Raw genomic sequence first — 12,854 nt, forward strand, 5'->3', positions numbered from 1 at the left:
TCTCAAAAAACCCACAAAAATTGTGTTAGTAAAACGGCACTCAAGTGTATACATGCACATACATGTTTCTATGTGTGCATAAAGGTATGCACATATATGTAGAAGCTGGAGGTTGCTGTTGGGTTCCTTCTTTATTACTTTCTCCATTTAAAAATTTTTTAAATTCTATTTATAGTGTATGTGTATGTGTGTGTGTGTGTGTGTATGTGTGTGTGTGTGTGTGTGTGTAGGCATATGTGTACTGCGTTGAGGTGGAGGCCAAATGACAATTTTAAGGAATCAGTCCTTTCCTACTGTAGTGAGAATGCTGGAATTTTGGTTTCTTTAACACCACCCCCCAAAAAAAAACCTCCCACAGAAATATTGTAAGAATGTACTTCTGTTTTAATCCCAGGTGTGGAGATATAAGCTGCTTCACAGCGGCTGACTGTGATTTGCCTCATGCTCTAACAGAGGTGAGGTTTTGCCAGTGGCAGATACTTTCTGTGATTATGTGATGTTTGGAATTCTGGGAACTTTCCTGAGGGTATAGAAATGCTAGAGCTCCGCCCATAGGTCAGTGGTTATTGGCCATTCGGGGAGGATGGTTGTGGTTTGTTAACAGTCATGCTCAAAGAAGAAACAAAAGGAATGAAATTAGATTCAGGGATCTCTCTCCACCACCCGTCCCCTCCCCCTCTCCTCCTTTCTCTATTTAGTGATAGGGAGTGAAATGGGTGGGTGGGTGTGATAAAGGGTAGGAAAAAGAAGAACCCACAAAGTAGCAAAGACCAGGTACAATCTATCATGCGGGTTCCTGAGTCAGGCCTCAGTCAGCATGTTTGGCAGCAGGTATCTTTACCTGTTGATCTGCTTTGCCAGTCCATAATAAAAAGATTTTTGTTGGGGCTGGGGAGATGGCTCAGCAGTTAAAAGCACTGGTTGCTCTTCCAGAGGTCCTGAGCTCAATTCCCGGCATCCACATGGCAGCTCACAACTGTCTGCAAGTCTAGTTCCAGAGGATCCGACACCCTCACACAGACATACACGCAGGCAAAACACCAATGCAAATAAAGTAAATAAATAATTAAACATTTTTTTTTTTTTTTTTTTTTTTGGGGACTGGGTTTCTCTATGTAGCCTTGGCTGTTCCTGAACTCACTCTGTAGGCCAGGCTGGCCTCTAATCTCCTGATGCTGGGATTAAGGAGTACGCCATCACTGTCCAACATAAGAAGATTTTTACAAGTTATAACCAATTCAATGTATAAATGACTGGGTCTCAGATTAAAACATACATTCTTCTAAAATTTTTATTTTTGAGATAAATGAAATGAGATTAAAAAAAAATGGCTGAGCCGGGCGTGGTGGCGCACGCCTTTAATCCCAGCACTCGGGAGGCAGAGGCAGGCGGATCGCTGTGAGTTCGAGGCCAGCCTGGTCTACAAAGCGAGTCCAGGACAGCCAAGGCTCCACAGAGAGACCCTGTCTCGAAAAACCAAAAAAAAAAAAAAAAAAAAAAAAAAATGGCTGTATACTACATGATGAAGAACTAGCATTAAATTTCTTAGAGGATAATCATGTTAATAGAAAAACTTTGATTTTAGGAGATACACATCTAGAAGCATTTAGGAGCCAACTATTATGTTGTCTCTAATTTTTAACCTGATCAGAAAAAGTAGATAAAGTAATGAGGGAGCTGGTGAGATGGTTCAGGGATTAAGAGCACTTTGCTCTCTTCCAAAGGACCAGGGTTCAATTCCCAGCACCCAAATGAGGTGGCTCATAACCACCTGTAACTCCAGTCCCAGGAGATTCAATGCCTTCTGGACTCGCAGGCACTGCAGTGCGTATAAATTCATGAAGGCACTTCACACACACACACTTAAATTTTAAAATATGAATAAATCAATCTTTATAAAAAAATAAAGTTTATTGTACCATGCATCTCAGCTTCTCTGTATTTTTTTCCCCTTCTCTGTACTCTTGAAATGTTAAGTTGAGTAGCCATTAAGTATTTTCCCCTTATTATTATTATTTCCCAGCAACCACATGGTGGCTCACAACCATCTATCTATAATGTGGTATAATGCCCTCTTCTGGCCTGCAGGTGTACACGCAAATAGATCACTCATATACAATAAACAAATAAAATCTTTAAAGAAAAAAAGAGTGAGGATGGCTTTCTCTCCATGCTCCAGCCAGGCCTCAGTGAGAATAAAAGATCTCTCATCACCCTCAAGATGGTGGGAAAACCAACCTCCAGCTGAATTTTGATTATAATTTGATAGTTCAAATAACAATACCATTTTTTGAATTAAAACCCTTTCCCAAACCTGGCTGCTTGAGTTTCCAAGGGTATCAGTATGGCACAGGTGACTGTGAGCTGACTGACACGAGTGTTAGAAATCCAACTCCAGCGCTCTACAGTGGCCCTCTCTCCAACCTCCAGACTAATGTATTCTGTGTCCCTCCAGCCCTCTACAGTGGCCCTCTCTCCAACCTCTAGACTACTGTGTTCTGTGTCCCTACTAATTACCTGATGCGACAGATGTAGAGGTTAGGAAGAAAAAGGTGGCATTGGTGAGGGTAAAGGGACGATAAACAGTCGACATGGCACACACTACGTTTAGTAGAGAGAAACATTCTGAAGAATATGAACCAAAGCAGAAGACAGATGAGGGATTATCATGGAGAAAAGAAGGATTGAGAGGAATACTTTTAGATTAGGTGGTAGGGAAAGTGAAATCAAACTGAGGCTGCTTTCATTCCTAGAGGCACCTGTTAGGACTTTGTACAGCATCCTGCGTTTTTACCTGTCGTCCTGCATTGTCCAGTATTGATAAGTACCAGTGTGGTTATCTGTCCAGTGGCTGCTTCTCCGTAATTTTGAATTTCACAAGTCGGGGAGCATACTGTCATTTACCACCCAAGCATCTGGCACCTACTTCTCTTCCAAATTGAAACAGAGATCAAAAGGACTCAAACAGGGAGCAGCACACCTGTTGTCTGGACCTAACCATGTGGTCAGGCAAGCTTAAATTATCACTAAGGACTAGGAGCACACTTTAGTGATAGAGCACTTACTTGCCTAGCATGTACAAAGCCCCATCTGCATCCCCAACACCAACTTTCAAAATGTTTCTATCTGGCTTTTTACAGGACAATGTTTTCCTATTTCTGCCTCAACAGTTTTAGATTTCAAAGGTGATCAGACATCATGGAGGTACTTTGGATGCAATGATCAAGCCTCACGCCAGACCTAGTCAATCATTAATTCTGGAGGTGGGTCCAGCAGGCTATGTTCTCACAAGACTTCTGGGATACTGTGACATGTTACACTTGAGAATGACTGCTCTGAGCCCTGTATATGTAGGTGGCTGGTGAAATGAACACAACAGATAAGGCGGGCCTCATACTATTAGCTAAATTTACATGGAAGAGCCAAGCAAGTGCATAGAGACGTCTGTAATTATTAAAATAGTGTTTACAGAGTGCGTGTCTAGAATGTCACCAAACCCTAGGTTCCATCCCTAGCACTGTGCGGATAGAGTGGGTGTGGTGATACATGCCTGTAATGCTAGCACTGTGAAGGAGGTGGTGGGAGAAGGAACGCAAGTTCAAGGTCATCTTCAGCTACATACAAAGTTCACAGTCAGAATGGGACACATGAGATCCTATCTCAACAAATTAATCAATCAATCAATTTGAGACAGGGTCTCACTATGTAGCTCTGGCTGTCCTGGAACTAGGTAGACTAGGCTGGCCTCGAACTCATAGAGATGCATCTGCTTCTGCCTCTCCAGTGCTGAGATTAAAGCCGTGCGCCACCATGCCTGGCTAAAAAAATAACTTGTTTTGAAAGTGAGTTGGGATAGGAAGAAGTGGGACAGAAGCAGAGATTTGGAAGAAACAAGCTGCAGTTATGAGGAAGTGTAACTGAACAGGAACAACAGGCCAGAGGTATCTGTCCTGTGACATTAAGACATGAAATCAGAGGTGGGCAAGTAGCCCCCATATGTGAAGCCTCGTAAACAATGCTACAATTCAGATTTGAAAGCGTGATGGGAGACTATGAGGCCACTGACAGGATGTGACTTGGATTTTAAAAAGATGACTCTGGTTACTGCACAGACAATGAACAGCCTGAGTCAAGAACAGAAGCAAAGGCCCAAGTCAGGCTTCCAGGTGAGAGATGAAGGTGGCACAGCTCGGTCTCCCTCAGCTGACAAGTTAAGCAAAACTGAAGACATCATCGTTGGTTTTCTGGGTAGGCAGCTTTTAACAAGAGGCTTGGGTTCAAATGTCAAGTTAAAAAGAGCGAGCAACCACAGGAATGGTGACATCCACCCATATCCCAGGTGACACCTCCCTGGTCAACATTTAAATGTGCTCCTCATCACCAGAAAGACAAATCTTAATGTCTGTTCCGCAAGGGTTCAACAATCTTTTGTTTGTTTTTGTTTTTGAAGACAGGATTTCTCTGTGTAACAACCCTGGCTGTCCTGGACTCACTTTGTAGACCAGGCTGGCCTCTAACTCAGAGAGATCCACCTGCCTCTGCCTCCCAAGCACTGGGATTAAAGGTGTGTGCCATCACTCCCGGCTCGACAATTTTTTTTTAAAGCAAAGGTTTAAACATTTTTTAGATTTATTTATTTTATGTGTGTGACTATTTGGCCTGCACGCATGTATGTGTAGTGTGTGTGTGTCTGTTGGATCTCTGGAACTGGAACTGTGGTGCAGGATTCAAACCCAGCTCCTCTGCAAGAGCAACACGTGCTCTTAACCACTGAACCGTCATGCCACACTCCTGTAACTACTACTACTTCTTCTTCTTCTTCTTTTTTAACTTTTGTTGTTGAGACAAGATCTCATGTAGCCAAGGCTGGCCCAGGAGATCTCCTATCTGTTTCCTCAGTGCTGAGATAAGAGGAGCAAGCCACTAAGCCCAGCCCAGGACATTGTTTCTAAAATCAAAACAGTTCTCATCTCCTTGGCACTGCTTGAGAAACACTCTTTCTCACCTGGATTAAGTAAGTAGCAACTTCCCAACTGGTCCAGCTGGCTCTCAATTTGCATGCCCACAATCTACCCTTTATCCTGTGACCACAGTGAGCTTTCTAAAAGCTGGATCTATCAAAGGCATCTCCCTGTTGACAATGAGTTGGTAGTTTCTCATGCCACAGTCTGGTCCTCAAAGGCATCTCCCTGTTGACAATGAGTTGGTAGTTTCTCATGCCACAGTCTGGTCCTCAAAGGCATCTCCCTGTTGACAATGAGCTGGTAGTTTCTCATGCCACAGTCTGGTCCTCACAACCTCCAACTTCCTTGTCTTTTGCCCACCACAACAGATGTGCTTATCTGACCCTCTCAGGGAAGTCACATTTCCCCATCCCGACCTGCTCTCTCCCTCACTGATCCTTCCTTCCCCTGTTTTTTGTAACATTGGAGAATTCTCCGTTGTACTGTGGACTTGATCTTGGCTCAGGGCTTCCTTCCTCCCATTATCCTTTCTGGATGTGGCTCTGCCCACACAACCATCACTGCATGCCTATCACACCACACTAGAATCACCTCTCTATCCCAGGACACCAGGAGTCTTGAAATGTCTACTAGTTTTTCCCAAAGCAGAAAAATACAAAGTACTTGAAGGGGAAAGATGTAAGATCTGGTACAGTACAAGTCAAGCTTAGCATCTCTTACAACATATTAAGAACTCATGCATATGAGCTGCATATGTTGTATTTTAATTTGCAAAGCACAATTGTGCTATTTTTCCAACTTAAAAAAATTTTACTAGGTCAACATTTTTTGGTAGTTTATTTTTATTTTTATGTGCTTTGGAATTTGGCCTGCATGTCTGTGAGAGGGAGTTGGAACCACTGAAACTCGAATTACAGACAGTGGTGAACTGCCATGTGGGTGTTAAGAACTGAACCTCCAGGCTGGAGAGATGGCTCAATGGTTAAGAACACTGACTGCTCTTCTAGAGGTTGTGAGTTCAATTCCCAGCAACCCCATGGTGGCTCATAACCATCTGTAATGGGATCTGATGCCATTTTCTGCTGTCCATGAAAACAGCACTCATATGCATAAAATAAATAAATAAATCTTAAAAAAAAAAAAAAAAGAACCGTTTGAAAAAAAAATAATTGAACCTCCAACTTTTGGAAGAACAGTCAGTGCTCTTAACCACTGAGCCATGTCTCCAACCTTTGGCTAGGTCCAAATTTTTTAATAAGACCAATGGTTCACTAAAAACAAAACAAAACAAAAAAACCACAATCAAAATTCTGATTTTTCATGGTTCATCTTTAGTAGACTAATAATAATCTTAGTGGAGAAAAACAGAGGCTATAGTATAGAGAAAAGTTATGTCACTTAAAATAATTTCAAATCATGACTACACAGTGAAAAAAATTGAAAAGTTTAATGTAAATTGAAATAAAAAAGTATTATTCTTACTCATACATGACAAGATTTAAGAGAAAAAATAAAATATAATTTAAAGTGCTTTCTTATCATTCTGTGATACTAGAGACAAAACCCAGGCCTTTGTGTGGTAGGTTAAGTGCTGGCATGCCACTTAGCTACATTGTGTGGTACCAAATTTTATCAAATAGAAAAGGACGTTAAATGCAAAAGCTTGCAGGTCCATACAAAAATATAAAGAAAAAGCTATTTAGCAAATAACTGTCTTAGGATGAAAAAGCAGTAAATGTGAGGCAGGAAGGGACTGAGTAATCAGCATTGCCTTATTTCACTTTTCCCTCCTCCAGAGACAAATCACACTTAAAACATCACTCCAAGTTGTATTTAATGAGGACTTTATTTTTATTTTTTTTTAATATTACAAACTAACTCTCCCTTTCTGTAAAGGCAGTCTTACACTCAATCTTCAAGCATTGTTTTAAGAAATTGAGAGGAAAACCACAGTTCATCAGTAAGAAGATTCACAACTTCTTTTTACAGTAATAATAGGAAAAACAGTACATGTCACAACCTAAAGTGGACCAAACTTAAGTCTACCTAAAGCAGATTTTAAACTCTGGGGAAGATGACATCAACTGGACACTGAGGAAAATTGTAATGAGCTTGTCCCTCACAGTACAGAATACATGCTTTCTTTGCGCTGAATCTAAGACTCCTTCATCATGGTACACCAGACCACAGGAAGCTTCCTCTCCTCTCAGGCTTCTGTGTAAACCATTAAGGCAAGTCAACAAAGGACCAGTAAGGCACCGGCTACAGCAGCTGCCCATGGGAAGCCCGAGGAACTTCCTATAATCTGATAGCATTCGGGGTGGCGAACTCAGTGTTTTGTTTTTAGTATCTTACATCTAAAGCACAAAAGGTCATTTCAAGTCACATCAATGTAATAAGCAATTCTTTTTCATTCCCTTTCCTCTGAAAGGACAAACAATTTGCTGTACTAGAAGAATCAGAATAAAGGAAAAGCCCTTTGGTTTAAATTTATTATCCAGATTTTCTAACTGTCCATAAAATTGCATTCTGGTCTGGAAAACAATATCCAATTAACATAGGACCCCACTACAGTCCCAGTAATGCCAGGTCACTTATAATTTCCCAAGTATGGGCACTTTTCTCCATTTCACAATGACAACACTTAGAAACATTTTCATAATAAACTAATGTTTTAATCAAGACAATTTCTCTTTGGTCTTGTTTAATTTAAGCTGAGGGAGAGATTCCATCAAAAAAAAAAAAAACCCTAAACAAACAAGAAAACAAGTTGAACCTGGTGTCACCCACCCACCTCCAACTCCAGCAATTGGGGAAGCTGAGGCAAGAGGGTTACAAGTGTAAGACCAGCCTGGGCAAATCGACAAGATTCTGTCTTCAAGTAATAAGTGCCCACAAAGCATGATGGCACTATATGCTTGCTCAGTGAGTCAATCAAGCAATCCTGTGCACGGTTTTCTAAGGTAAGTGCTCCCAAATGCATGAAAGATCATCACTAGCAGTGAAACCTTGCTTCATTTCTTCCCTGGCCGTCTAGAAAGTTAGGGCTTCTTTAGATGTCTGGTTATTTCAGTAAGATTAGCAGATGAAGAACAAAGGTAATTCTTTGGACTATCCTTGTGGGCATAACAAAACCCACCTCTGTACATGAAAGTACTACAGTGTTCTTCATTCTAATGTCAACGTGGGGAGTTAGCTCAGTCCCAGTGTTTAGTAGCAAAGGCAAGCATTTATCTGTAAGAAGAACCCATTTTCGCTACAGATTTGGAACCTAAGTAATAATACTTTTAATTTTAGGAAATGAATTTTTTGACCAACCCTAAAGAGTCGGTATAATTATGTGTGAAGAAGAAAGAAAACTGTAGATTTACACAGAGGCTTTGAAGTGACTGGCTTGAGGTGGCCTACACCAAGAGTACATTCAAACCAAAGAGCACAGAGCTTGCCATCTCTGTGAGGTACACACACAGCAAGCATCATTCACCCAAACTGAACCTGCCAAACAAATTTCCGCTGAAGACTAGAACTATTCTAGCTATGAAAGCAAAAATATTTCCCCAAATTTCTTAAGAAAAAAAATGTTGGAAGCAACTTTGCGTGCATTCAGACAGCATTTTCTTAGAAGAGAGAGAGAGAAAAAAAAAGTCCACTACAATTGAAACTAATGTGCTCTAATAAAGCATAGTACCCACACACAAAGCAGGGGGGTAAGCATAAAATGAGTCTTGAGGCCTCCTTGAGTGCTACTCTCTCTTGTCTGCAAGCTTTCACACCACTGGAAGACAGATGTTTGGCACATGACTTGGTGTGACTTAGAAATCTTCAGTACTGTCAAGTCTGGCGATCTCTAGCTCTTCATAACTGGCTCTTAGAAAGGCTTCTGACAAGTCCAAGAGATGAAGTGTCTAGCAAGTCAACCATTCTTTTATTTTTCCATTAAAATCCACCTTTTCTTTTTTTTCTTTTTCATTATTTCTTTCCTTTTTTTTTTTTTTAATTCAAAGAGGATTTTCCCTCCATCAAGGCAAACTGCAAGCACAACATGGTGAAGTGAGGTATTGACAGGAAATGACTGTTCCTTAGGGCTTATCTTTCCTTGCTAGAGGATCTGTACGCATTACTACTGTTGACCAGGAACAGTTTACTATATATACCATCTCCAGACTATCTCAACAGCTATTAGAAAAAGGCAATGAGGAGGTATATATCAGCCTTCTTGCCAGGTCCCATTTCTTCTTTCTCTCACCAAATAATCTTCTTAGAAACTTACACACATTGCTCAAAGCACACATTTTCCATTGGTATTTCTGTTGGCATAATTTCAGCAAATATAGTTCATTATATGTGTGAGATAGTCAGTAAACTTCAAAATACAAATCAAATAGAAACCCAAACACTGCCGATTTAAAGATTTTAGAGTTCTGATATATATTCTGATACATTAAAAAGTACTGAATCAGTTCCTTAAAAATATAGACTCAAATGATGATGTGTAAGATGCAAGCTGTGTAGGGCAAAGGATGTCTGAACACCTTGGATTTGAGCTTGTAAAAATGCCAGCTATATTTGATGAAAAGAACAGACATCAAGAGGAAATCTAAAGCCATGTCCACACAGCTGCATGTTATTTTTCAACCAACCTCTAATGTTTAAAGGGAATAAGAGGCATTTATTTTATATATATATGTATCAAATTCCTCTTTTGAGTGTTTGCATAAGCTAAGATAAGAAGCAGGTCTTTTGGGATACCAAATAAATTTCTAAGTACTATAAAAAAATTAACAAAACTTACACCAAAACAACACAAGCCAGTGTAAGTACATTAATAATCTAGGCACCATGAAAGAAAGTATACAAGGCCTTGATATTTTATGCCAAATTCTAGAACCTGCCCACTGATAATACACAAGCAAAAGGGAGGCATCAAAACATTTCCCAGTGTTCTCCATCCTAACAATAAAAACCAGTTAGTATTCCTATGAACACAACAGTAAAATTATAACGCATACAGTGGGCACCAGCTCAATCTATGAGCTAACATTAACACTGCCTGCTTCCTCCGCTACAACTTCAAGTTTGTCCAGTAATTTAATTATACTGTGGTTTCTCGACCAGCTTTGAGATTGGGTGCTGAGAACTGTCTCCTCATCCTTGGCGGTGTCACAAACTGGCCACAGTGGTTGGGCTTGTCAGTCTGCTTTTGACAGCAACTGGCTGTACTGCCCTCTACCTGACCTCCAGTGTTATAATTACAGTAAGACTGACGGTGTTGGTGAATATGACGCTTGGCCTGGAAAGTTTGCAGATCAGCAGTGGGGTGACCACTGTGGGAGTTTACTGACTCCGAGGAGGCAGTTGCCTGGCAGCGCATGTTTTTCGGTTGGCCATTGTTGAGAGAATTGCTTCTCCAACGCAGCTGAGGTGGTGGCTGTTGATTGATAATGTGCTGTTTGCTAACCTGGATATGCTCCTGACTTCTTGTACCCTGAGAGCCCCATCCTGACTGGGGATCTTTAGATGCTGCTCTACCCACTTTTTCTTGGCTCTCTTCTTTATTTGCTTTTCTTCCTTCTTCATCTTTTGGAATTCTCAGCTCAATGACCTCATCTTCTGTTATAATAATATGTGTCCCTGGACTCCAGGAGTTTCTGTGTTTAGGATTGCTCTTAAAGGGGAAGCGGGGCTTCCGGTTCTCAGGAGGGATGAACCTGTGCGGTACATTCTGCCGACGGAGCTGCTTTGTTATCTCTTGCTGTTGCAGGTTCTTAAACCGAATTTGCTCTTGCCTCATCCAACGCAGACGTCCGCGTCTAAAAGCTGGGTCGCCGTTCATCAGCTGGGAAACGCGTTCCTCTTTGCCTAGGTCTTCACTCTCTGCCTTACTGACGCCACTCTCAGAGATGCTATTAGCACTAGCAACCAGGGGCTCTTTTGTTTTATGGTTTCCTTGGCTCTTCTGTTCCTGAGATCCAATCAACGGCAAGACTTTCTCCATTTTGAGCATTTTATTTCTTAAGACTTTGATTTCTTCATCTTTCATATTATTTTGCTTTTTGACTTCTTGCAAAATATCTTCCAGCTTGTCTATGTGAACCTTGAGGTCATCTACATCTGTTCCACCTTTCCCGGTGGCCATCATATCTTCAATCTTCTCGTCCCCGACCCCAACAGTGTCCCAGACGTCCCTGGCCACTGCCCTCCAAGAGTCGCGCTCATTGGGATCTTTCTTCCCATACATGGCACAAAGTTCCTTCATCTTAACAATAGCCAAGGCTTCGATCTCCTGCCGACTGTGCCTGAAATCATTGAGGGCAACCTCATAGCAAATCTCTTTAACAGCCTGAATCTTAAGATCTGAGATGGTAACCCACTTGGAATCTTTACTCAGGCGCCTTCTTTGTGGGATCTGATACATTTTAATTGGTTCTCGTTTCTTTCCACTGCTGGGAAGGCCACACTTTTTAACAATGGTTTGTAACTTGCTGGGAGGTAGCTTTTCTCTCAGAGAAGTAATCAGTTTCCAGCTCTCTTCACAGGACCTCTTGTCAGAATCGTCCCCGCTATCAGAATCCGCGTCCTTTGGAAAAACAAAATAAAAAAATGGCCCCCAAATAACCAAAATTAAAATGTAAAAATGAAAATCAAATTGAAGAAAAAGCAAGCAAAACGCTTTGACCAAATTGAAAAACAAAACAAAAATCTAAAAAACAAATTGAAAAACAAAACAAAACAAAAACAAAAATCCCAAACCAAAACACAACCTAGATGAGTAAGTCTATTAAAACCTACGCATATGCAGATTACTATCAATATAAAGATTTGTTTGTATTCCTAATCCAAATGTCCACTTTCTGGGGTAAGTGAACTGTATTTCTTGGAGGGCTGACAGTCTCTCACTCTAGTCGCAGGAATTTAGCAATCCAGTGTGAGATAACTCCTCCACCATGCCAAGAAAACAAGTAAAGCCCTGAGTGCCACGCATGCTAACAACCCATGCAGCCACGCCCCCACATTTGCCTTGGTTATTGCTGTTGTCTTCCAGACTCTCCTTCCCCAAGAGTGAGCACGGATGTCATATAAAGGTGTGATGAGCAGGCAGATTAACAAAGGTTAGTAAGGCTGCAGGATGCCACGTTTTGTTTAGCTTTACTAAAATGAGCAAACCTAGGAAAGAGTTAGATAGAAAGTGGAGAAAGAAGCAGACAGCGACGGTGTTAAAGTGCTAAGAGCTGCTATTTGCGGAACATAGAAGGTTCTTAGCCCTTTCCTGTTGGGTGGAAGGATTTTGAAATTGGTCTTTCTAGAAGCAGATACTGGATTTGCCATTTTCTTTTGCACAGTAAGTTAATCCATTTCATCTGTACATTAAGGTTACAAAAAAAAAAAATCACGTCTTTTTTTTTTTTTTAACACAAGGCAGCCAATAAAACCTCCCTCTAAAATTTTGAGAAGTTACCAAAAGAAAAATTAAGCTGGTCAATCCACCCTTCATTAAAACATAATTTAAGTGAGTCCAGGGTCCAGGGCAGCTAAGGCTACATAGAGAAACCTTGTCTCAAAAAAACAAAAACAAACCATAATTTAAAATTCCTGAGTAATATTTTAAACCTGTTTCCTTGGGACAGGGTGCTTGGGCCTTGTACATGCTAGGCAAGCACTCTACAACACTTTTTTTTTCTTTGAGACAGGGTTTCTCTGTGTATAGCCTTGCCTGTCCTGTAGACCAGGCTGGCCTGGAACTCCTAATAGAGCTCTCCCAAGGGCTGGCTGCACCCCGCACTCTACAACACTAATGTAATGGTGTATTTCAGAAGCTTAGGCACGGGGAGCTTACACCCACAGCCTTAGCACATAGGAGCCTGAGACTGGGCTTAGTGTAAGATTATCCCC

General features: G+C 41.1%; 1 protein-coding gene across 11 annotated transcripts in view; it reads right to left on the bottom strand.

The window, feature by feature from the left end:
• Positions 1-12,854, bottom strand: part of KIF1B (kinesin family member 1B) — a 140,401-nt gene that overhangs the window by 50,681 nt on the left and 76,866 nt on the right. The window contains exon 21 of one of the 11 annotated variants that reach the window (XM_084786686.1): positions 6,792-11,541. The exons of the other annotated variants lie outside the window; for them this stretch is intronic. Coding sequence (XP_084642812.1) covers positions 10,057-11,541 — 1,485 coding nt within the window. The 3' untranslated portion in view covers positions 6,792-10,056. Of the gene's footprint in view, positions 1-6,791; positions 11,542-12,854 lie in introns of those variants that run through there. 11 annotated transcript variants of the gene reach the window in all.

Source organism: Acomys minous (genome assembly GCF_964271855.1).
Source record: "Acomys minous genome assembly, chromosome: 6".
Classification (NCBI taxonomy): Eukaryota; Metazoa; Chordata; class Mammalia; order Rodentia; family Muridae; genus Acomys; species Acomys minous.